The 26,084-nt window shown below is 47.9% G+C and overlaps 1 protein-coding gene across 14 annotated transcripts in view; it reads right to left on the bottom strand.

Annotated features, from left to right (window-relative positions):
- The window catches only part of celf4 (CUGBP, Elav-like family member 4), a 748,037-nt gene that overhangs the window by 82,696 nt on the left and 639,257 nt on the right, over positions 1-26,084 (bottom strand). For 9 of the 14 annotated variants that reach the window (XR_004222627.1, XR_004222628.1, XM_031901654.1 and 6 more), the window contains exons 4-5: positions 23,913-24,041; positions 18,618-18,697 (exon numbers count right to left, since the gene is read on the bottom strand). Coding sequence is in view for 12 of the 14 variants with exons in the window: in XM_031901654.1 (XP_031757514.1) it covers positions 18,618-18,697; positions 23,913-24,041 (209 nt within the window). In the remaining 2 variants the exon portion in view is untranslated. 14 annotated transcript variants of the gene reach the window in all.

The following is a 26,084-nucleotide window of genomic DNA, read 5'->3' as shown; positions in this document are numbered from 1 at the left end:
ATTATGGGGTGAAACAGTCTACAGTTTAGGGAAGAGAGGCCTCGAAGGCATAGAGGCGGGGCAGGCAATATATGATTAACAGCTCAGATTTTTCAATTACAATTACTTTTACTTTCCATTCAGCACTTCCTAGATATCACCCAGATGGCAAATGTATAAAATTATGGGGTGAAACAGTCTACAGTTTAGGGAAGAGAGGCCTCGAAGGCATAGAGGCGGGGCAGGCAATATATGATTAACAGCTCAGATTTTTCAATTACAATTACTTTTACTTTCCATTCAGCACTTCCTAGATATCACCCAGATGGCAAAAGTATACAATTTTGGGGTGAAACGGTCTACAGTTTAGGCAACGCACTTAATGCAAGGGCCTTCAGTCGAAGGGGGCATGTACAAACTGTTGTGGGACTACAAATCCCAAGTCCTTAAAGGGGGACTGTCACCCACACATAAAAAGCTGCATAATAAAAGTGCTATAACAATTAAACATCAAACCCAAATTCTTTTTTTAATTAACTCCTCCATATCTGTTATAAATGTATTTAAAAATCTGAGCTGTCAATCACATATTGCCTGCCCCGCCTCTATGCCGAAGTATGTGCCACTGGGTAATCCTAAATAGAAAACTGCCATTTTAAGTACTAAGGGCCGCCCCCTGGGATCATAGGAGTCACAGTGCACACAAACAAGCCAAGGCACACATACATGCTAGGCCCCATCAGCCAATGAATGGGCAGAGTTCTGCCTGTTGCTCCCACACTACTTCCTGTTACAGTTAGAGCTGCATCACTTCCTGTCAGCTGATCTCTGAGGGAGCACACAGCCTATCACTAAATGGCGGCTCAAGGGAAAGGATATAAAAGGGCAATATTTACTGATATATATATTCCAGTTTGGGGAGATTCTTTAATAGGCCACTTAGTATAATATAAACTGTCTGTTGGTTACGTATTAATTTAAAGAATGCTCTGGCCCCTCCCACATTGCTCCGCTGAGCAATTCCCCATCGATTACTGTATATTTACTGTCATTTTCTAAAGGTAAAATTCCCCTGAAATGTTTATTTCCCGGAAAATTCTCTCTCTCACACACAGAGAACTTTGCAAACTCTATATAAATTACAAGCCCCGGGGGCAAGAGAGGAACTGAGGGAGGCAGCGAGTTGTACATATATTATGTAAAGCAAAAAAAAATTAAAAAAAAGAAGCGGCAGAATGTCAGCCCTGCTGCCATTTGAATCCTCAAGGAAGGAAGGATTCTCAGATTAAATAAAACAACCTGAGGGAAAATAAAATATGAGGATCTAATTTGAAGCATCTCCCTGGCAGCCAGGAGCGGCGGCACCGGCGGCTCTGTTCCTGTTAATGTTCACGGTGCAGCTGTCAGCGGCTCTGTAAATAGTCCGTCTCCGTAGCCGCCACGTCAGCCCTTCAATTAACGGGAGAAGGGGGGGGGGGAAAAAATAGCGTTGCGCATTCCTATCAGGGCTGGGATGTTCCCCGGGAATGTATGAAAGTGTACACAAATCTAATTACAAGCCCCACTGCTTCCCATTTACATGAAGCTACTCAAGTTCGGGGGTTGTTTATAGCAAAATAATTGTTCAAAAAATATCGCGGCTTTGGATCTGCGGCGTCCGATCCCCCACTCCGTGGAGCAGATCACGAGCTCTTGCGACGAGGGAGACACTCAGACATGCACTCCATTGGCCGGTATCTGTACACCATGTAGAATTCCGTCAAAGTCTTCTAGGCCCACCCACTGCTTCAGTTACAGATTCCTGAACCCCTCCCCCTGTAAGCTGCCATCAGTATTATAGTCCCTCCCACTGAGTTACAGAGTTATTGCCCCTCCCCTGTAAGCTGCCATCAGTATTCTAGTCCCTCCCACTGGTTGAGTTATAGACACCTTGCCCCTCCTCTATAAATGGCTCATCAGTATTTTGGTCCCTCTCACTGCTTGACTTACAATCTTCCTGCCTCTCCCCCCAACAGCCGCCATCAGCATTCTAGTCCCTCCCATTGCTTGAGTTACAGACCTCCTACCCCTCCCCCAACAGCTGCCCTCAGCATTCTAGTTCCTCCCACTGCGTTAGTTACAGACTCTCGGATCCTCCCCTATAAACAGCCATCAGCATCATAGTCCCTCCCACTTCTTTAGTTACAGACTTTTGGATCCTCCCCTATAAAAGACCATCAGCGTTCTAGTCCCTCCCACTTCTTTAGTTACAGACTTTTGGATCCTCCCCTATAAACGGCCATCAGCATTCTAGTCCCTCCCACTTCTTTAGTTACAGACTTTTGGATCCTCCCCTATAAACAGCCATCAGCATTCGAGTCCCTCCCACTTCTTTAGTTACAGACTTTTAGATCCTCCCCTATAAAAGGCCATCAGCGTTCTAGTCCCTCTCACTGCTTGAGTTACAGTCTCCAGGATCCTCCCCTATAAACAGCCATCAGCATTCGAGTCCCTCCCACTTCTTTAGTTACAGACTCTCGGATCCTCACCTATAAACGGCCATCAGCATTCGAGTCCCTCCCACTTCTTTAGTTACAGACTCTCGGATCCTCACCTATAAACGGCCATCAGCATTCTAGTCCCTCCCACTTCTTTAGTTACAGACTTTTGGATCCTCCCCTATAAACAGCCATCAGCATTCGAGTCCCTCCCACTTCTTTAGTTACAGACTCTCGGATCCTCACCTATAAACGGCCATCAGCATTCTAGTCCCTCCCACTTCTTTAGTTACAGACTTTTGGATCCTCCCCTATAAACAGCCATCAGCATTCGAGTCCCTCCCACTTCTTTAGTTACAGACTTTTAGATCCTCCCCTATAAACAGCCATCAGCATTCGAGTCCCTCCCACTTCTTTAGTTACAGACTTTTAGATCCTCCCCTATAAAAGGCCATCAGCGTTCTAGTCCCTCTCACTGCTTGAGTTACAGTCTCCAGGATCCTCCCCTATAAACAGCCATCAGCATTCGAGTCCCTCCCACTTCTTTAGTTACAGACTCTCGGATCCTCACCTATAAACGGCCATCAGCGTTCTAGTCCCTCCCACTTCTTTAGTTACAGACTTTTGGATCCTCCCCTATAAACGGCCATCAGCATTCGAGTCCCTCCCACTTCTTTAGTTACAGACTCTCGGATCCTCCCCTATAAACGGCCATCAGCGTTCTAGTCCCTCCCACTGCTTGAGTTACAGTCTCCAGGATCCTCCCCTGTAAGCTGCCATCAGAGTATTCTAGGCCCCGCCCAAATTGCTCTGCTGAGATACAGATATACAGATATTTTCAGAAATTGGGTGCCTGTTCTTTTGTGGGGCATTTTAAACTCTTGTTCAAAAAAGAAGGAGACAATTCTTATTCTTGGGGGCAATGGAAGTGGCAGACCCAGAGGCTGAACATTGAAGCCTGTAGATAGAGGGCCTGGGAGTCCCGTGCCGGCCAGAGCTGATGACTTTGGGCAGCTCTTGTCTTGTTCTTCTAATGAGCGAGAACTTAACCCATTTATAGGGAACGCCGAGGATCAGTATCAGAACCTAGGAGTAGAGCAAGGCGAATGCTAATACTTACCAAAGAGTTGGCCGCCCGACTGGCCCCTTTCATTACCCGTTTCTTTCGCCCGATACTTGGCAGCAGCAGAAGGCGTTGAAAGTGTTTCACAAAGATAATTATTTCTACTGTGAATTTATAAGACCAACATAGGCGCCTGTCAGCCACTGGCATATGCTTATTAATTTAGGGCACTTAAGCATGCATCAATCAAACATGATTGACTGAGGAGTTGCCATTCCAAGGGCTGCCGCGCGCATATAAAGCAGCCATGTCTTCTTCCAGCCGTGACCTTCATGGGGAGAAGGGGAGAAGGTTTGGAAGGGAGACTCATCCACATTCTCAGCTCTTCCTCTAATCAATTCCACTATTTACATCTAACGAGTGAAAAGACAACAAAAATAGTTCCAGGGGTACCCAGGGCACAAATAAGCACTCACCCCAAATCCCCCCCTAACTGGCCTTCAGGCTGGGCCCCCTTAGCCCATAACAAGGTTACAGATATATAGAAACATTGGGGTAACAGTCACCCCGCTATAGTTCCAGGGGTACCCAGGGCACAAATAAGCACTCACCCCAAATCCCCCCCTAACTGGCCTTCAGGCTGGGCCCCCTTAGCCCATAACAAGGTTACAGATATATAGAAACATTGGGGTAACAGTCACCCCGCTATAGTTCCAGGGGTACCCAGGGCACAAATAAGCACTCACCCCAAATCCCCCCCTAACTGGCCTTCAGGCTGGGCCCCCTTAGCCCATAACAAGGTTACAGATATATAGAAACATTGGGGTAACAGTCACCCCGCTATAGTTCCAGGGGTACCCGGGGCACAAATAAGCACTCACCCCAAATCCCCCCCTAACTGGCCTTCAGGCTGGGCCCCCTTAGCCCATAACAAGGTTACAGATATATAGAAACATTGGGGTAACAGTCACCCCGCTATAATTCCAGGGGTACCCAGGGCACAAATAAGCACTCACCCCAAATCCCCCCTTAACTGGCCTTCAGGCTGGGCCCCCTTAGCCCATAACAAGGTTACAGATATATAGAAACATTGGGGTAACAGTCACCCCGCTATAGTTCCAGGGGTACCCGGGGCACAAATAAGCACTCACCCCAAATCCCCCCCTAACTGGCCTTCAGGCTGGGCCCCCTTAGCCCATAACAAGGTTACAGATATATAGAAACATTGGGGTAACAGTCACCCCGCTATAGTTCCAGGGGTACCCAGGGCACAAATAAGCACTCACCCCAAATCCCCCCTTAACTGGCCTTCAGGCTGGGCCCCCTTAGCCCATAACAAGGTTACAGTAAGCAATGTGTGCGCTTACCCCAAGGTGTAACTTATGGAGTTAGTAGCTTGGAACATTACATTAACATGCAGAACATGTAATTAAAGATATCTGAAAAGGTCAATGTCTTCATCTCAGAAGCATCTGTCAGGGGAAATTATATTTTGGGGGCTGCTCAATGAATTGCAGTTTTCTATAAAGGAACATTCAAAGAGTTTTTATAGAAAATTGATATATTAGAGAAGAAAGGAGTCCATTGGGGTTATGTTAAAGTAAGTATGCCCGAGCAGTAACCCATAGCAACTAATCAGCAGGAATATTCAACCAAAAAATCTCATTGGTTGATATTGGTTACTGCTCCTGGGCAAAATTACGGTAGTGCCTTTACTTACATACGTCTTTTGTGGTGCAACATTTTATCTGGGTCCCCTCAATGTCATTACAAGCATACAGATATATACAAACACTGCTATATTAGCCCCAGTCCCTTCCCAGAGGCTATTATCCCCCCACTGCTACTATAGGCACCATCTCTCCCTACTATACCTGCTATCCCACAGCCCCAGTCCCTTCCCAGAGGCTATTATCCCCCCACTGCTACTATAGGCACCATCTCTCCCTACTATACCTGCTATCCCACAGCCCCAGTCCCTTCCCAGAGGCTATTATCCCCCCACTGCTACTATAGGCACCATCTCTCCCTACTATACCTGCTATCCACAGCCCCAGTCCCTTCCCAGAGGCTATTATCTCCCCACTGCTACTATAGGCACCATCTCTCCCTACTATACCTGCTATCCCACAGCCCCAGTCCCTTCCCAGAGGCTATTATCTCCCCACTGCTACTATAGGCACCATCTCTCCCTACTATACCTGCTATCCCACAGCCCCAGTCCCTTCCCAGAGGCTATTATCCCACTGCTACTATAGGCACCATCTCTCCCTACTATACCTGCTATCCCACAGCCCCAGTCCCTTCCCAGAGGCTATTATCCCCCCACTGCTACTATAGGCACCATCTCTCCCTACTATACCTGCTATCCCACAGCCCCAGTCCCTTCCCAGAGGCTATTATCCCCCCACTGCTACTATAGGCACCATCTCTCCCTACTATACCTGCTATCCCACAGCCCCAGTCCCTTCCCAGAGGCTATTATCCCACTGCTACTATAGGCACCATCTCTCCCTACTATACCTGCTATCCCACAGCCCCAGTCCCTTCCCAGAGGCTATTATCCCACTGCTACTATAGGCACCATCTCTCCCTACTATACCTGCTATCCCACAGCCCCAGTCCCTTCCCAGAGGCTATTATCCCCCCACTGCTACTATAGGCACCATCTCTCCCTACTATACCTGCTATCCCACAGCCACACCCCCTTCCCAGAGGCCATTTGCTCATTGCTGTTGCTACTGAGTGGAGGTGCTGTGAGTGCTCTGTGGAGATGTGACTTTCTCCCAGGCCCGGCTGGGTCTGGGGGTTAGTTTTTGTAGGTATTTTTCTTTGTTTTTTGCTGTTTTTCCCTACTCAATGGGGAAGAAGGCAATTAAACCGTTTAGCCGGGCAGTTAAGACCCGTTTGAGAAGCAGCAAGAAGGCCACTGGGTCCAACATCGTGGTGACAGTGGAGCGCACTGCAGAGGGCAATGTTTCCTGCTGTGTTAAAGGGAAGGAAAAGAAAGGCAAAAGCTGTTCCAAAAGTGGCATGGAGAGTGACTCTGAGGACCTGGACGCCGGTGTTGGAGTAACTGCAGGGAGCTGCGGAGCTACAACAGAGGCAAACCAGGAGATGAGAGCAGAGTCTGATGGCTGCAAAATGGCTGCTGGCAGTGAGGAGCATGGAAGCCATGTGGCCCTGGAGGTTGCAGAAAGTGCTCTGACCAACCAGGAGGTGGCTGCTGCCAGTGAGGAACATGGAAGCTGTGTGGCCCTAAAAGTTGCAGAATGCGCTCTGAGTGACCAGGAAATGGCTGCTGCCTGCGAGGAGCATGGAAGCCGTGTGGCCCTGGAGAGTGAGCAGGTAATGGCTGCCGACCCCCTGGGGAAGGCAGGGGAAGGGCATAAAGGTACTGAGACTGTTATACAATATGACACCATTATTAATGCTTTGAAAGAACTGAGGTGTTTGGAAGAGAAACAAAGCAAGTTAAATAAAGAGATTGACAGACTGATAAAAACTGAGAGAGGAGGACTCAGTACATCAGGGAGTTGGCTTTCCTCAATAAGGAGCTAGAAGAGACTGAAATTAACATTAAAGGCATTCTGGCTGTTATAGAGCCATGGAAGGAGCTGTATGACAACAAGCAGAGATTTGAGCAGATGAAGGAGGGCAATGTGACCGCTGTGAGACTGCTTAAAGTTGCTGAACTGCTCAAAGAGACTAAAGTTTCAAAAACTTTTACTGAATGTAGCGTTGCTACTGACATTACCCATAGTAACAACCTTTCTAATGCTGATAGTGTGTGTGCAGCTGCCGTGAGTGCCGGGGGCAGTGTGGGGCAAGCGGCTGGGGTGCAGGTACATGCAGGTAATGCAATGTGTGTGACTGAGGGGGTGGGGCAGTGAGTGCTGGGGCAGCTGAGGTGCAAGCGGCTGGGAGTGGTGCAGCTGAGGTGCAAGCGGCTGGGAGTGGTGCAGCTGAGGTGCAAGCGGCTGGGAGTGGTGCAGCTGAGGTGCAAGCGGCTGAGAGTGGTGCAGCTGAGGTGCAAGCGGCTGGGAGTGGTGCAGCTGAGGTGCAAGCGGCTGGGAGTGGTGCAGCTGAGGTGCAGGTGATTGCAGGTAATGCAACGTGTGTGACTGAGGGGGGAGGGGAAGGAAAAAATGTTGTTTATTCTGCTGGGGAAAGCAATGTGCATGGGGGGACTGAGAGTGTTGCTGGGGCTGCGGGGGGCAGTGTTTGGGAGGGAAGGAGATTCTTTGCACGTGAGCAGGATGAGGAGTTTGATAAGAGGAAGAATGTTGTGAAAATTAAGTGGGAGAAAGAGAGGGAGGATTTCCCGGGGTGCAGGTTTGTGGGCAGAAACATTATTAAACAGTTGCTGGGTTTTACCCCACAGGATGTTTATGCCTTGCTGAGTGTCACAGACACAGAGTTTGATTTAAGCTATAAGTTATCCCAAGGGTTAGAGGAGTTCTGGAGGCGGTACCATCTGAGTAAAGAGGCCAAGGAGTGGGAGGGGTTTAGGGTAATCCCTGTGTCCAAACCCGAAACCAAACTGGTCACCATTATCATGAAGAGAGAGACAGTGCATGAGCAGGACATCCTCATATGGCTCCGGCGCCACTGTCCTATCCCCCCTGGAGCCAGTGTTTGATGAGGAGGGATTCTGGGTAGGGGGGTATAAAGTCCTATCCCCCCTGGAGCCGGTGTTTGATGGGGAGGGATTCTGGGTAGGGGGGTATAAAGTCCTATCCCCCCTGGAGCCGGTGTTTGATGGGGAGGGATTCTGGGTAGGGGGGTATAAAGTCCTATCCCCCCTGGAGCCAGTGTTTGATGAGGAGGGATTCTGGGTAGGGGGGTATAAAGTCCTATCCCCCCTGGAGTCGGTGTTTGATGAGGAGGGATTCTGGGTAGGGGGGTATAAAGTCCAAGTAAAACTGCATGTGGATCAGAATGTTCAGAAACATCTCCCAAATTCCTTTTTCATTGGGAAAGCAAGGGGTGTCTGTTTCTATGTGGGCCAGCCCAGGCTATGCTATAAATGTGGGTCCAACAGGCATTATGCTGTAAAGTGTAACATACAGAAATGTGCTTTGTGTGGGGAGACTGGGCACCCAAGCAAGGAGTGTGTAACTGCAATAAAGTGCAACCTGTGTATGCAATCCGCCCATGCTTATAGGGCCTGCCCCGACGCCTGGCACAACATTAGGAAGGCTTGTCCCAATCTAGAAAAAGTAATGAGTACCCCAATGCCAGGGGAGAACTTGCCCCAGACTGAGGGAAGGGGGGAGGAGAGGGCAGGTGGGGCAAAAGAGACAGACAGGGGGCGCCCAACAGAGGTGAGAGGGAAGGAGAGAGAGAACAAACAGGCAGCGGTACAGGCAGCCCAAGAGGAGGGAGGTGGAGGGGATGGTTGGATAGTGGTGGGCAGCAAATCAAATAAAGCTAAGGAGGCTCAGTGCCCGGGTGTAATTACCCTCCCAACTGAAAATAGGTTTGTTTTGCCAGGAGGGAAGTCATGGGGGGATTTAGCAGAGGAACAGGTAGAGTTGGAGAGAATGGAGGAGGGGGAGGAGGAGAGGGAGAAAAGGAAAAGTCTCTCATCTGATATCATCTCCAGCAGGAAGAAGAGCAAGAGGGAAGGGGCTTTTCAGTCTCAGGGGGCAGAAAAGGAGTCACTGGAGGAAGGGGAGTTGGGGGAGCAAGATGTGATGGAGAGCCAGGGGGCAGGTGTGCGGGTACAGGTTAAACAGTCTGCTGGGAAATGTTTGGACAATTCTCAAAAAAAGAAACATAAAGATGCCTCTTGATATGTGTTTTATAATGATCTGTAAGAAATAAGATGCTTTGGAGGGAGGTACGCTTTGTTTTTTTTGATGTGATATTGATTTATATGTATTTTTTTTTGTTTGATTGAAATGTAATTATTGTTTTATTGTATTTGTTTAATATATTTTAATAAAATTCTCTCCCTACTATACCTGCTATCCCACAGCCCCAGTCCCTTCCCAGAGGCTATTATCCCCCCACTGCTACTATAGGCACCATCTCTCCCTACTATACCTGCTATCCCACAGCCCCAGTCCCTTCCCAGAGGCTATTATCCCCCCACTGCTACTATAGGCACCATCTCTCCCTACTATACCTGCTATCCCACAGCCACAGTCCCTTCCCAGAGGCTATTATCCCCCCACTGTTACTATAGGCACCATCTCTCCCTACTATACCTGCTATCCCACAGCCCCAGTCCCTTCCCAGAGGCTATTATCCCACTGCTACTATAGGCACCATCTCTCCCTACTATACCTGCTATCCCACAGCCCCAGTCCCTTCCCAGAGGCTATTATCCCCCCACTGCTACTATAGGTACCATCTCTCCCTACTATACCTGCTATCCCACAGCCCCAGTCCCTTCCCAGAGGCTATTATCCCACTGCTACTATAGGCACCATCTCTCCCTACTATACCTGCTATCCCACAGCCCCAGTCCCTTCCCAGAGGCTATTATCCCCCCACTGCTACTATAGGCACCATCTCTCCCTACTATACCTGCTATCCCACAGCCCCAGTCCCTTCCCAGAGGCTATTATCCCCCCACTGCTACTATAGGCACCATCTCTCCCTACTATACCTGCTATCCCACAGCCCCAGTCCCTTCCCAGAGGCTATTATCCCCCCACTGCTACTATAGGCACCATCTCTCCCTACTATCCCACAGCCCCAGAGGCTATTATCCTACTGTTACTACAGGCAGCCGGTGTAATGCTCTGAAGCAGACTCTTTTTCACCAAGACAATGCAGGAGAATTGAGTTTATTAGTGCTCTATAGTCCCTTCTATCATTTACTCTGCTTGCTGTTAATTGCACGTACTTTCCACGGTTCATAGTTTGATCAAGCGGAAATAATCCCATAAACCCAATAACAAGACAATATCCCCACATAGAAAGACAATAGCACAAAATCAAAGCATATATTGCTTGGCCATAAAGCCTGCCGCTCATTACTGCTAAAGAGCTCATCCTTCCTTTAATTCATCACAGGAGAGAGGTTTAGGATCTATCACTGGGCCATTGATCTCAAGCAAATCGTGATCTTCCATCAGGCTGATCCTCAACGGACGGACGCGGAGCAGTTCCAGTTCTGCTGGAAAACTAAACGACTTTGCATTCGTGGCATTCGGATGACCAATAGCACAACAGGGAAGCCAGTAATCCCCTCGGCAAGAGGCTTTATAAACACCCGAAGGGCACTTAAAGCAGTGAGAGACTGTAAATGTGGAAAAACGAGGCGGGCGAGTGAATGCTCAAGTTTTTTTTCCTTCCAATTGGACTAGAAACGTGCAACTTCATTAGACTCGTTAATACTGCCACATATAAAGCAGCACAGTAACATGGGTACCTATCTGCAAGGAGGAGTAACCTACTGCTACTAATCCAGTCTAAGCTTTAAAGAACAAGGAAAGGCAAATTCACTGGAGGTACCAATGTGTTGGATGTCCCTCAGTGAATTAAAAGTTGTTTTTTTTCCCCTGGCTGGTGCCCAGGCCAAGGGGCACTATTATCTTCATTTTAATTTCTCCACTAAGATTGCCTAATGGGCAATACTTCCCCTTTAATTTTAACAGAGGGTAAGTTTCCGTGTATATATGGTTTATTAAACATAACTCAAACAGTGCCTCCTAGAGGTCTGCAGGGTAAACAGGGTGTATATTTCACAACATTTGTATTCCTACACGCAAAAGCGGGTTCCATGCCTTCAGCTCCCTACTCCGCCCACCTCTGTCTGACCTTCTACCTCTAGTCCCCTGGGCTGCTTTGGGAACACTTGATCAGCAGCAGTTCTGTAACACCCAACTTTCTGGCATACAAAGTACAGCACTCTCCTACCTGTGGTCATTCCTGTTCAACCGTTCTTTGTCTCTTTCCGGGATGAAACCTCCACACTAGTTGGACTCTGTGCTGGAGATCCTCAGAGTCCTGTCTGTAGACCCTTCTCATTCCATCAAACACTATGTCCTGTCCTCTCTTTAGACCCTTCTCGTTCCATCAAACACTATGTCCTGTCCTGTCTGTAGACCCTTCTCCTTCCATCAAACACTATGTCCTGTCCTGTCTTTAGACCCTTCTCATTCCATCAAACACTATGTCCTGTCCTGTCTTTAGACCCTTCTCATTCGATAAAACACTATGTCCTATCCTGTCTTTAGACCCTTCTCATTCCATCAAACACTATGTCCTGTCCTGTCTGTAGACCCTTCACATTCCATCAAACACTATGTCCTGTCCTGTCTTTAGACCCTTCTCGTTCCATCAAACACTATGTCCTGTCCTGTCTTTAGACCCTTCTCATTCCATCAAACACTAAGTCCTGTCCTGTCTGTAGACCCTTCACATTCCATCAAACACTATGTCCTGTCCTGTCTGTAGACCCTTCTCATTCCATCAAACACTATGTCCTGTCCTGTCTTTAGACCCTTCTTGTTCCATCAAACACTATGTCCTGTCCTGTCTTTAGACCCTTCTTGTTCCATCAAACACTATATCCTGTCCTGTCTGTAGACCCTTTTGGTTCCATCAAACACTATGTCCTGTCCTGTCCTTAGACCCTTCTCGTTCCATCAAACACTATGTCCTGTCCTGTCTTTAGACCCTTTTGGTTCCATCAAACACTATGTCCTGTCCTGTCTTTAGACCCCTGTCTCTTGGCAAGCTCCTTACCATCTTTAGGCTGATGATTCTCTTGTTCTGATCTTTCTGCTTCTGCCATATTGTAAGGATTAATTTGCCTCTCTAGTATCCTCTTGGTTGTCCTCTCACTTCCTAAAGCTCCAACTGATCATATTCTAACCCAAACCCTGCCTATCACTGGTGTGAATTCCTCCATATTCACCTGACACTCAGTAGTCTCACATCTGTAGAATTCAAAATGAGAGTGCAAGCCTATGAAACCACCTCTGTTGTGCCTGTGGCCAACTATATATTCTCTCTCTCTATAGTCTCATAACAATTTTAAGTCTTGGTCCCTACCTGCAGAGCTCTCTATAACTCTCACCCACCTTACATTGCAAGCCAGATACTCTCTAAATCAACCTAAATCAGACTCCCATGTACACCAGAGCTGCCCCATACAGGCAGAATTCATTACCCTTACCCTGCCTAGCTTCAAAGTTTCCCTTAAACCCCCCCCCTCTCTGCCTTCCAGCTCCTTTACAACAGTCTAAGCCAGGAATCTGCCTTCTCATGTGGCATCTTGCTGATCCTATCATTGCTCAAAAGAAAATTCTCCTTATTAACAGCCATAAATGTAATGTCCCCTATCTTTTTACTTCAATATACTATTACCTTTCTTCATACTTATCCCTGCCATTAGACCAGGGGTCCCCAACCTTTCTTACTCGGGAGCCACAGTCAAATGTAAAAAGACTTGGGGAGCAACACAAGCACCATAAAAGTTCATGGAGGAGCCAAATAAGGGCTGTGATTGGCCTCTGTGCACCCTATCAGCTTACAGGGGGATTTATTTGGTACTAAATCTTGTTTTTATTCACTCAAGTCAGGAATTCAAACATAACTACCTGGTTTGGGGGCACTGAGAGCAATATCCAAGTGGTTGGTGAGCAACATGTTGCCCCCGAGCCACTGGTTGAGGATCCCTGCTTTAGACTGTAAGCTTCTGCAGGCAGAGCCCTTGTAACCTATTGTATGGGTTTCGACCTTTATCAGCAGGATTCACATTTGGCCGAATCCAAGTGCCTGGCCGAACCAAATCCAAACCAAATCCATAAATGACGTGAACACGGAAGCATTCCATTTAACCCTCCCGTGGCCTAATCTGCACATGCAAGTTTGGATTTCGGTTCAGTATTCATCCAAAACTTTTACAGAGGATTTGGGGTTTGGCCAAACCCAAAAATATTGTATTTGATCCATCCCTAATATTCATGGCCACGTACCTTAGGTACAGTCCCGCATAATATATAGTTGTTAAAATAACCACATCTCTATATTATTGTTATTATGTAGAGTTGGCTGTTGGCGTGGCAGACTGGCGGTGCACCTGTGAGTTGACAGTTGATGAATGCACGGCAGGCAGTTTCACACATACAGGCCTAGAACCCAACGTCCAGCGAGCAGTTGACAAGCTGCAGACAGTTTCATTTGGAGGAATCCAGGAGGTCTCTCCGGAGCCGACAGAGCCTCCCCCCTCAGCGAGGAACCTCGGGGTTTGGGGAAGTTGATTAACATTCCGCTCCGTTCCCTTCTCCGAGCTGACGGCAAGCCAGGAGCGTCTTTGTCTTTAAGTTCAAAAAGGGAGAGGGGGAAGCGTCTTGCCGGCATCTGGCAGGCAGCTGGCGCAGTCACACGCGTTGAGGGGATGATAATATCTTGTTTTCGCAAAATATGTTCTTCTTTTATTGGGAGCAGCCGTGTGTGACTCAAAGGTGCCTCTGCATTCAAGGAGACTTTTTGTTGCTCCTGATTACTTTCTGTCTTTATTGGAAGTGTTCAGGTGCGGCCAATGTTGTACAAGAGCTGTTAATAACATACAAATGAGCATTGCAGCTCAGGCTTTTATAGCAGGGGGGCTCCTTCTCCACCTCTCCGACTTGGAACTTGGAGCAATGGAAGCCCAAGCTAAATGCTCCAAAAGGGCCGCCCGTGTCCCAAAGATCAGGTTGTGCCGATGAGAGAAGGGAATGTTCCATAGAAAACCAAGATGCCACGATAGGGTTAGGGCCTTGTTATTTGAATGGAGCTAGAGGGTAAGTAAGGCTTTTATAGCAGGGGGGCTCCTTCTCCACCTCTCCGGCTTGGAACTCGGAGCAAAGGAAGCCCAAGCTAAATGCTCGGAAAGGGCCGCCCCCTGTCCCAAAGATCAGGTTGTGCCAGTGAGAGAAGGGAATGTTCCATAGAAAACCAAGATGCCACGATAGGGTTAGGGCCTTGTTATTTGAATGGAGCTAGAGGGTAAGTAAGGCTTTTATAGTAGGGGGCTCCTTCTCCACCTCTCCGGCTTGGAACTCGGAGCAAAGGAAGCCCAAGCTAAATGCTCGGAAAGGGCCGCCTGTGTCCCAAAGATCAGGTTATGCCGGTGAGAGAAGGGAATGTTCCATAGAAAACCAAGATGCCACGATAGGGTTAGGGCCTTGTTATTTGAATGGAGCTAGAGGGTAAGTAAGGCTTTTATAGCAGGGGGGCTCCTTCTCCACCTCTCCGGCTTGGAACTCGGAGCAAAGGAAGCCCAAGCTAAATGTTCGGAAAGGGCCGCCCGTGTCCCAAAGATCAGGTTGTGCCGGTGAGAGAAGGGAATGTTCCATAGAAAACCAAGATGCCACGATAGGGTTAGGGCCTTGTTATTTGAATGGAGCTAGAGGGTAAGTAAGGCTTTTATAGCAGGGGGGCTCCTTCTCCACCTCTCCGGCTTGGAACTCGGAGCAAAGGAAGCCCAAGCTAAATGCTCGGAAAGGGCCGCCCCCTGTCCCAAAGATCAGGTTGTGCCGGTGAGAGAAGGGAATGTTCCATAGAAAACCAAGATGCCACGATAGGGTTAGGGCCTTGTTATTTGAATGGAGCTAGAGGGTAAGTAAGGCTTTTATAGCAGGGGGCTCCTTCTCCACCTCTCCGGCTTGGAACTCGGAGCAAAGGAAGCCCAAGCTAAATGCTCGGAAAGGGCCGCCTGTGTCCCAAAGATCAGGTTATGCCGGTGAGAGAAGGGAATGTTCCATAGAAAACCAAGATGCCACGATAGGGTTAGGGCCTTGTTATTTGAATGGAGCTAGAGGGTAAGTAAGGCTTTTATAGCAGGGGGGCTCCTTCTCCACCTCTCCGGCTTGGAACTCGGAGCAAAGGAAGCCCAAGCTAAATGTTCGGAAAGGGCCGCCCGTGTCCCAAAGATCAGGTTGTGCCGGTGAGAGAAGGGAATGTTCCATAGAAAACCAAGATGCCACGATAGGGTTAGGGCCTTGTTATTTGAATGGAGCTAGAGGGTAAGTAAGGCTTTTATAGCAGGGGGGCTCCTTCTCCACCTCTCCGGCTTGGAACTCGGAGCAAAGGAAGCCCAAGCTAAATGCTCGGAAAGGGCCGCCCGTGTCCCAAAGATCAGGTTGTGCCGGTGAGAGAAGGGAATGTTCCATAGAAAACCAAGATGCCATGATAGGGTTAGGGCCTTGTTATTTGAATGTAGCTAAAAGGGTAAGTAAGGCTTTTATAGCAGGGGGCTCCTTCTCCACCTCTCCAGGTTGGAACTCGGAGCAATGGAAGCCCAAGCTAAATGCTCCAAAAGGGCCGCCCGTGTCCCAAAGATCTGTGCTATCAGGTTGTGCCCGGAATCATCAAGGTGAGAGAAGGGAATATTCCATTGAAAAACAAGCTGCCACGATAGGGTTAGGGCCTTGTTATTTGAATGGAGCGAAAAGGGTAAGTATTTATTTTAAAATCCCCTAACATTACTCTGCACAGCCCCCAGAATAGCACACCTTTCTCCCTGCATGCAGATTTATTTTGTTTCTCTATTACAAGCAGCTGAACTGCAGCTTTTTTAGTTACTTCCTTTTCTAGTGTGAAGCTCCGTCCCCTCATTCTCTCTCTGAAGATCTCAAAGAGGCACCTACTGGGCATGCTCACTGCCTCTGCTCTAATTAAAATCAATCAGGCAGCACCTCTTTGAGGTCATCATAGTTGGAGAGAGAAGGAAAGCTCAGAAAGCAAAATGGGGCAGAGCTTCATGCTAGACTAGGAAGTAACTAAAAGAGCTACAGTTTAGCTGCTTGTAATAGAGAAACAAAATAAATCTGCATGTACAGAGCAATATTAAAGATAAAAAAAGAAGGTTTACTTATCCATAAAGGCTTTACCTTGGGAGGCTGAATGCACTGATGTCCAATCGGAGATGCAATACAGCAAGTTCTTGTCTTTAACCAGAACCTCTGCCTCCTCAACGGCATCTTTTGGAGCCAATAGGAAGTAAAGAATATCCATAGCGCTAAAATGAGAATGTGGCTTTTCTCTGGGAGGCTCGGAGGAAATAACTTTCATTAAAGAAAGTTGCCTTTTTACAAAACTAGGAGGCAACATATGTTGTGCGAAGAGAAATCCACAGAGCGGTAATAATCCTGACAGCTGCGGAGATATAGGGGAAATGGAGACCTGACAGGAATAATGAGGAGCCAAGTAGACTTGGTACATCAACTTTCTATAGGAATTACACATGGTCAGTCCATGGCCCTCTAGATGTTGTGGAGCTACAGCTTCCATTCATAAAAGCCTTCAGACATTAGAGGATTCTGGGAGTTGTATCTCAACAACAATTAAACGGCTGCATGTTACACAGCACCGATATAAAGTGATAATGTCTCCATCTTTCACTACTGTCTCCATCTTTCACTACTGTCTCCATCATGTCCTACTGTCTCCATAATTCACTACTGTCTTAATCTTGTCCTACTGTCTCCATCATGTCCCACTGTCTCCATCTTGCCCTACTTTCTACATCTTGTCCTATTGTCTCCATCTTGCCCTACTGTCTCCATCTTTCACTACTGTCTCCATCTTTCACTACTGTCTCCATCATGCCCTACAGTCTCCATCTTGCCCTACTGTCTCCATATTTCACTGCTGTCTCCATCTTGTCCTACTGTCTCCATCATGTCCTACTGTCTCCACCTTGCCCTACTTTCTCCATCTTGCCCTACTTTCTCCATCTTGCCCTACTGTCTCCATCTTGTCCTACTGTCTCCATATTTCACTACTGTCTCCATCATGTCCTACTGTCTCCATCTTGCCCTACTGTCTTCATTTGTGCCCTACTGTCTCCATCTTGCCCTACTGTCTCTTTCCTGCCCTACTGTTTCCATATTGCCCTTCTGTCTCTATCCTACCCTACTGACTCCATCTTGCCCTACTGTCTCTATCCTGCCCTACTGTTTCCATATTGCCCTACTGTCTCTATCCTGCCCTACTGTTTCCATATTGCCCTACTGTCTCTATCCTGCCCTACTGTTTCCATATTGCCCTACTGTCTCTATCCTGCCCTACTGTTTCCATATTGCCCTACTGTCTCTATCCTGCCCTACTATACCTGCTGGCCCTCAGGCTTCTGACTGCTCCTATAGAGCCCCACTAAGTGCACAGCCCAAAGCTACAAGTACAAGGCCGCTGTGTTTTTCTTTCCTACAGAAATTGTCAGTGTGGAAAACATGAGTATTTATCCCTTTTGGGACCTCTGTAATGTGAGTGATTTACCAGGGGAGCAACATCATCTGTATCTATATGGAGCGAGCAGCAGAATGCAGAGCCCTTCAGTAAACACTAAAATATTAAGAGATTTTCTACATAATTTAAAAGAATTGCACATGCACTGCTCTTCATTAGTATTCAGCCTGATCCCACTCGCAATGCAGCCTCCTCCCCTCCCTCCCCTCTCCCCTCCCCTCTCCCTCTCCCTCCCCTGCTGCAGGCTGAGTTATACAGGGAACTCTGAGTATCACTCATGTATTATAAGGGATAATGTACCCCCTACTGTAAATGATAAGGATATTAGCAGTCACTGAGGGGTTCTGTGCCCCCCATATAAAGGCACAAGGCTGCAGGCTGAGTTATACAGGGAACTCTGAGTATCACTCATGTATTATAAGGGATAATGTACCCCCTACTGTAAATGATAAGGATATTAGCAGTCACTGAGGGGTTCTGTGCCCCCCATATAAAGGCACAAGGCTGCAGGCTGAGTTATACAGGGAACTCTGAGTATCACTCATGTATTATAAGGGATAATGTACCCCCTACTGTAAATGATAAGGATATTAGCAGTCACTGAGGGGTTCTGTGCCCATATAAAGGCACAAGGCTGCAGGCTGAGTTATACAGGGAACTCTGAGTATCACTCATGTATTATAAGGGAAAATGTACCCCCTACTGTAAACGATAAGGATATTAAAAGATTAACTGCAGAGTTACTAGGCCACTTCCATTACAAATCTAAATTAGAAATGAGAACTGCTGTAAGTGTGTATATGAGCCAGCCCATTTACACTAGTCTGTAAGGTTCATGTACCCAGCAGGCTGGGTTTGTCTGTAGATCAGGGCAATGCTGCGGGTACAGGGCTACTCACCGGCATTGTCTGGCTCCCGTGCAAAGCGTTGATAGCTGCCTGTGCTTCCGCGTGCGATGAATATTTCACAAACGCACACCCTGGCGGGAGAGAGAATAACAAGGGTCAGACCCCCAGGGTAAGGAAAATGGCTTATTCTACCAATATATATATAAATTGTTCTATAATCAGGGTTCATACAGGGGAAATGCTACAATCACAGACAGTACAGTGGGGATACCATAGGCTTTGCTTTCTCTATACTCACATAATGGCCATTAATCCCACATAAAGAAATGAAGGTTTACATGCCCTTTAATCCCAGGCACAGAGTAGTGCCCTGAGTGCCAGGTACAGTCAGGGCTGGCAGCAGCGATTGGGTTTGGGGCAGGACAAAGGGTCGTTGCAGTATCCCCTGAATTGCATAACCCACTAACCGAGCATTGGCCAATGGCTGTGCTTGTACTGGGGTTTCCCGTGCCCTCCATAGAGTTGGGTGGGATTTGGAAATGGGAACTGAGGGGCTGTATGTGGGGCAACAACATTGTGGCTGTCTTGTTGCACTATTAGCAGCTGTCTATATGCACCCAACTAGCTCCATCTACCCTGCTGTCTCCATCTTGCTTCACAATTTCCATCCTGCCCCACTGTCTCCATCTACCCCACAGTCATTATCTACCCTACTGTCTTCATCTTGCCCTACTGTCTCCATCTTGCCCTACTGTCTCCATATTGCCCCACTGTCTCCATCTTGCCCCACTGTCTCCATCTTGTCCTACTGTCTCCATCTTGCCCTACTGTCTCCATCTTGCCCTACTGTCTCCATCTTGCCCTACTGTCTCCATCTTGCCCTACTGTCTCCATCTTGCCCCACTGTCTCCATCTTGCCCTACTGTCTCCATCTTGCCCTACTGTCTCCATTTTAATCAACTGTCTCCATTTTAATCAACTGTCTCCATTTTAACCTACTGTCTCCATCTTGTCCTACTGTCTCCATCTTGCCCTACTGTCTCCATCTTGTCCTACTGTCTCCATCTTGCCCTACTGTCTCCATCTTGCCCTACTGTCTCCATCTTGCCCTACTGTCTCTATCTTGCCCTGCTGTCTCCATCTTGTCCTACTGTCTCCATCTTGCCCTACTGTCTCCATCTTGCCCTACTGTCTCTATCTTGCCCTGCTGTCTCCATCTTGCCCTGCTGTCTCCATCTTGCCCTGCTGTCTCCATCTTGCCCTGCTGTCTCCATCTTGTCCTACCAGTTCTGGCCTGTGCCATACATCTTGCCCTGATGTCTCCATCTTACTTGACAGTCAGCATCTTGCCCTACTGTCTCCATCTTGCCATACTGTCTCCATTTTAATCAACTGTCTCCATTTTAACCTACTGTCTCCATCTTGTCCTACTGTCTCCATCTTGCCCTACTGTCTCCATCTTGCCCTGCTGTCTCCATCTTGCCCTGCTGTCTCCATCTTGCCACACTGTCTCCATTTTAACCAACTGTCTCCATCTTGTCCTACTGTCTCCATCTTGCCATACTGTCTCCATTTTAATCAACTGTCTCCATTTTAACCTACTGTCTCCATCTTGTCCTACTGTCTCCATCTTGCCCTACTGTCTCCATCTTGCCCTGCTGTCTCCATCTTGCCACACTGTCTCCATTTTAACCAACTGTCTCCATCTTGCCCTACAAGTTCTGGCCTGTGCCGTACATCTTGCCCTGATGTCTCCATCTTACTTGACAGTCACCATCTTGCCCTACTGTCTCCATCTTGCCCTACTGTCTCCATTTTGCCCTACTGTCTTCATCCTGCCCTACTGTCTCCATCTTGCCCTACTATCTCCATCTTGCACTACTGTCCCCATCTTGCCCTACTGTCTCCATCTTGCCCTACGGTCTCCATCTTGCCCTACGGTCTCCATCTTGCTCTACTGTCTCCTTCTTGCCCTACTGTCTCCATCTTGCCCTAGTGTCTCCATCTTGTCCTACTGTCTCCATCTTGTCCTACTGTCTCCATCTTGCCCTACTGTCTCCATCTTGTCCTACTGTCTCCTTCTTGCTCTACTGTCTCCATCTTGCCCTACTGTCTCCACTTTGCCCTACTGTCTCCATCCTGCCCTACTGTCTCCATCTTGCCCTGCTGTCTCCATCCTGCCCTGATGTCTCTTTCCTGCCCTGATCTCTCCATCTTACCTTCCTTCTTCCATATTGCCCTGCTCTAACTCATGTCCTACAGTCCCCATCTTGCCCTACTGTCTCCATCTTGCCCTACTGTCTCCATCTTGCCCTACTGTCTCCATCTTGTCCTACTGTCCCCATCTTGCCCTACTGTCTCCATCTTGCCCTACTGTCTCCATCTTGTCCTACTGTCTCCATCTTGTCCTACTGTCTCCATCTTGTCCTACTGTCTCCATCTTGCCCTACTGTCTCCATCTTGTCCTACTGTCTCCTTCTTGCTCTACTGTCTCCATCTTGCCCTACTGTCTCCACTTTGCCCTACTGTCTCCATCCTGCCCTACTGTCTCCATCTTGCCCTGCTGTCTCCATCCTGCCCTGATGTCTCTTTCCTGCCCTGATCTCTCCATCTTACCTTCCTTCTTCCATATTGCCCTGCTCTAACTCATGTCCTACAGTCCCCATCTTGCCCTACTGTCTCCATCTTGCCCTACTGTCTCCATCTTGCCCTACTGTCTCCATCTTGTCCTACTGTCCCCATCTTGCCCTACTGTCTCCATCTTGCCCTACTGTCTCCATCTTGTCCTACTGTCTCCATCTTGCCCTACTGTCTCCATCTTGCCCTACTGTCTCCATCTTGCCCTACTGTCTCAATCTTGCCCTACTGTCTCCATCTTGTCCTACTGTCCCCATCTTGCCCTACTGTCTCCATCTTGCCCTACTGTCTCCATCTTGCCCTACTGTCTCCATCTTGCCCTACTGTCTCCATCTTGTCCTACTGTCCCCATCTTGTCCTACTGTCTCCATCTTGTCCTGCTGTCTCCATCCTGCCCCGAATGCAATAGCTGCATCTCCTTTCTGCCTTCATTGCCCAGACTAGCCTGACCCTCCTTCTGTTAACCCTTTCTCTGGGCTGCCTAAATGCTAACTCTATAGCTGGACTTCAAGTATTAACCCTTCATCATCTCTATTGTGCTCTTCATGCATTAAACATTTACCAGGGCCTGTTACCTCATTATTAGGGCTGTCCAAGTATTAACCCTTTATCACCTTTATAAGGGCTCCTTGTGCATTAACTGTTCAAGTGTTAACCCTTTATCAGGGCTGTCCACGTATTAAATCTTTATCATCTTTATTAGGGTTGTCCAAGTATTAACCATAAGAGTTAACCCTTGTGCGGCTGTCCATAAGAGATTTGTATCTGTACTGCAGGTATATTAGTCCAAGAGTGCAGGGTACAGAATACATCTACATTTATGCACACAGGTACCCCGTCCCATGCATGGGATGTGTATATTCCCTACGGTACCCCTCACCCCTGACTGCCAGTGCAGCTGTATGGGGGGGGGCAGAGAATGGCCGAGTACCCGTGTCCAGGGTGGCATGGAAGATGTATTGCCCTGCAGTTGGAGCTTTCCAGGAGTGTCTCACTGTGGGGCGGCTCAATAAAGCCCCCTGTCATATATCCGAGGTGACAAGCATCAGGCAGCTCCCCGGGGGTGTAGAGCGCAGTGTGCGGATCGATGGCCGCTCACATCATTACACCGTGACTCACAATTCCTAGAAAGCAGCAGCTCAGGGAGGAGGAGGAGGTGGAAATCATCCAGAACTCAGTGTCATCTGCATTGTGTTGCCTTCTCTCCTGCCCCAGACCCAGTACGGTCACTGCACACCCTAACGGGGCAGCTGGAGCCTTACGGGGGGTGCCGGGAGTATTACTGTACCAGTAATAAAGGCTGACACCTTAACCCTTTAGTACTGGCCGCATATTAAATCCACACCCTGCAGGGCTAATTGACAATGAATTTTCATGCCTGCTGCAGACTGGACTGATTTATGTGCAGCCATGCATCTAAATGAATTGCTAATTAGCCATGCAGGATGTGGATTCTATTTGCGCCTGGTATTAAAGAGGTGAGGTGGCAACCCTATCTGTAACCCCTGCCCCCCAATAGCCCCAAGGTGTAAGGCAAAAATGGAAAAGGGAAGTGGGTGGGGTTTGGGCAGATCTGGGGCAAAGCAGTATTGGGAAGTACAGAATGGTATTTATCATTGGTATTTTTTTGTGCTGGGAATGTTGGGTAAGTGCTCTCTCCCTTAAATGCTCATAGGTGGGTTATTTTATTGCCCCTTTGCACATATATATAAAGTATACATGAACATCCTAGTTACATCAGGGTAATAAAGCTTTATGGCCTGTAGGGCAAATTTGCCTCAATGACTTCTGCCCTCAGTGCAGTAACACACCCTGTGCCCCTGATATTTATGCCATGTGTATTGCCTGGGGCAAACTCTTCTCCATGTCTAATGACCCATACTTTGCCCCTGCTACTAAATTGCCCCCAATACCAACATCCCGTATGCTGGGCCCCCCGGAAAATATTTTTGGAAGTGCCCGGCGCAAACCTCTCCCTACTTGCCCCCCCCCCCCGTTCACTACTCCCAGGTAGGAAAGCAGCTGTGGAGGAGAGGAGGGAGAGGAGAGGGGGGAGAGGAGAGGGAGAAGGGAGGGGAGGGGGAGAGAGTGGAGGGGGAGAGGGAGGAGAGAGTGGAGGGGGAGAGGAGGGGAGGCAGAGGAGAGAGGGAAGGGGAGAGAGGGGAGGGGGGAGAGGAGAGAGGGAAGGGGAGAGAGGGGAGGGGGAAGAGGAGAGAGGGGAGGGGGAAGAGGAGAGAGGGGAGGGGGGAGAGGAGAGAGGAGGGGAGAGCGGAGAGGGGGCAGAGGAGAGAGGGAAGGGGAGAGAGGGGAGGGGGAAGAGGAGAGTAGGGAGGGGGAGAGGAGAGAAGGGAGAGGAGGGAAGGGGGAGAGGAGATATGGGAGGGGGGAGAGGGGAGTGGGGAAAGGGGAGAGAGGGGAGTGGGGAAAGGTGAGAGAGGGGAGGGGGAAGAGTTGAGAGGGGACAGGGGAGAGGACAGAGGGGAGGGGGGGTGAGTTGAGAGAGGAGGGGGAAGAGGAGAGAGGGGAGAGGAGAGAGGGGAGGGGGGAGAGGAGAGAGGGGAGGGTAGAGAGGAGGGAGGGGGGAGAGGAGAGAGGAGAGAGAGGAGAGGGAGGGGGAGGAAGGGGCTTTCATTTCTATAGAGGAAGCTGCTTCCCCTATAGTTACGCCAGTGGTTACGCCAGGAGAGATAATGGGGGCTATGCCTGTACCTTTGCTGTTCCCGTCGGGCCCTCGCAGGATTGTGCACTCTTCGATGTTCCCAAAAGCTTCGAATAGCCGGCGCACGTCGTCCTCTGACTGCTGCTTATTGAGCATGCCCACAAAGAGTTTTCTGTCTTCTGGAACAAAATTAGGAGATGCTTACCATATTTTGGGGACAACTGAATGCAGAAATCGCCTGCGCGTGTTTGTCATGTTGGAAACATACACATTTGAGGTTGCCGCTTCACCCCTTTAATACCGGCTACATATTGAATCCACACCCTGCATGGCTACTTAGCAATTCATTTAAATGCGGGCTGCATGGCTGCTCATAAATCAGTTCAGTCTGCGGCATGCATCTAAATTGCAAATAAGCCATGCAGGATATTAACTATTAGTATGATGTAGATAGTGTATGTATATATTGATGTCGATAAGACAATTTGCAATTGGTCTTCATTTTTTTAAAAAGCATTTTTTGTCCAGCAGCTATCTGGTTGCTATGGAGCAATTTATCCTAGCAACCAGACAGTAGTTTGAATAAGAGATGGCAATAAGAAAAGAGGGCCTGCATAGAAAGACAAGTAGTAAAAAAAAACAATAACAATAAAACTGGAGCCTCACAGAGCAATAGGGTTTGGTTGCCGGGGTCAGTGACCCCCATTTGAAAGCTGCAAAGAGGCAGAAGAGGAAGGCAAAATAAAACGATAACTACTGTAACTATAAATAAAGAAAACCAATTGCAAAGTTACTAGATCTATAACATACTGATGGGGTTATGTAATAAAAGGCACTACGTTTGCCCAGGAGCAGTAACCCATAGCAACCAATCAGCAGGTAGCATTTACTGGTCACCTGTTTAAAAGCAAACATCTTACTGGTTACTATGGGTTACTGCTCCTGGGCAAACTTAGTGCCTGCAGACCCTGAAGGGGTTAAGCCTTGGCGATTAACCCTGCCAGCGCCGTGCAACCAATTAGGATTTAGTTACTTCTTAATCCCCCCGCGTGAATTGGGGAAAACAGCCTCCTGAACGGTGCCGGCAATTTTCTGGTGGTAGGGGAGATAATTAACTAATTTGCAATTAGCTAAAACAAATCATTAATTGCTTCCTCTTAGAACAGGCTGCAGTCGTGTCGAGCAGGCGAGTGTATGACAGGATGATAAAACGCCCGCTCAGGTGATGGATTCCTCCCCGTCCCGCTTCTGCGCTACTGTATATATATATATATATATACACTGAACAGCCTGATCTGCCCCCGGGGCAGGGGCAACTGAGACCAGGGAAGGCTTGTGTATATACTAATATACAGGGGTATGGTGGGAGGCGGTGCCTTCCCTCCCATTGGTGCATATATATAGTGAATGAAGTACCCCCTATAGTAACATATAGGGATATTATAAGTCCCCGAGGGGTTCCTTATAATATATAGTGAATAAAGTGCCCCCTATTGTAACATATAGGGATATTATAAGCCCCCGAGGGGTTCCTTATAATATATAGTGAATAAAGTACCCCCTATTGTAACATATAGGGATATTATAAGTCCCCGAGGGGTTCCTTATAATATATAGTGAATAAAGTACCCCCTATTGTAACATATAGGGATATTATAAGCCCCCGAGGAGTTCCTTATAATATATAGTGAAAAAGTGCCCCCTATTGTAACATATAGGGATATTATAAGCCCCCGAGGAGTTCCTTATAATATATAGTGAATAAAGTGCCCCCTATTGTAACATATAGGGATATTATAAGCCCCCGAGGAGTTCCTTATAATATATAGTGAATAAAGTGCCCCCTATTGTAACATATAGGGATATTATAAGTCCCCGAGGAGTTCCTTATAATATATAGTGAATAAAGTACCCCCTATTGTAACATATAGGGATATTATAAGTCCCCGAGGAGTTCCTTATAATATATAGTGAATAAAGTGCCCCCTATTGTAACATATAGGGATATTATAAGTCCCTGAGGAGTTCCATGACTGTATAAAAGCACGAGGCCATAGGCCAAGGTCATGGAACTCCAAGGTGACTTCTAATATCCCTATATTTTACAACAGGGGATACATTATTTATTATAATACACAAGTGAGTCATGTGACAGAAATGACATCACTAAGCATTGATTATAACTGATGACATCACTAAGCCCATATAATTTACTAGATATT

This window comes from Xenopus tropicalis, chromosome 1, assembly GCF_000004195.4.
Source record: "Xenopus tropicalis strain Nigerian chromosome 1, UCB_Xtro_10.0, whole genome shotgun sequence".
Taxonomy (NCBI): domain Eukaryota; kingdom Metazoa; phylum Chordata; class Amphibia; order Anura; family Pipidae; genus Xenopus; species Xenopus tropicalis.
Note: the sequence above shows the minus strand (reverse complement) of the source record. Positions and strands in the feature narration are given on the sequence as shown.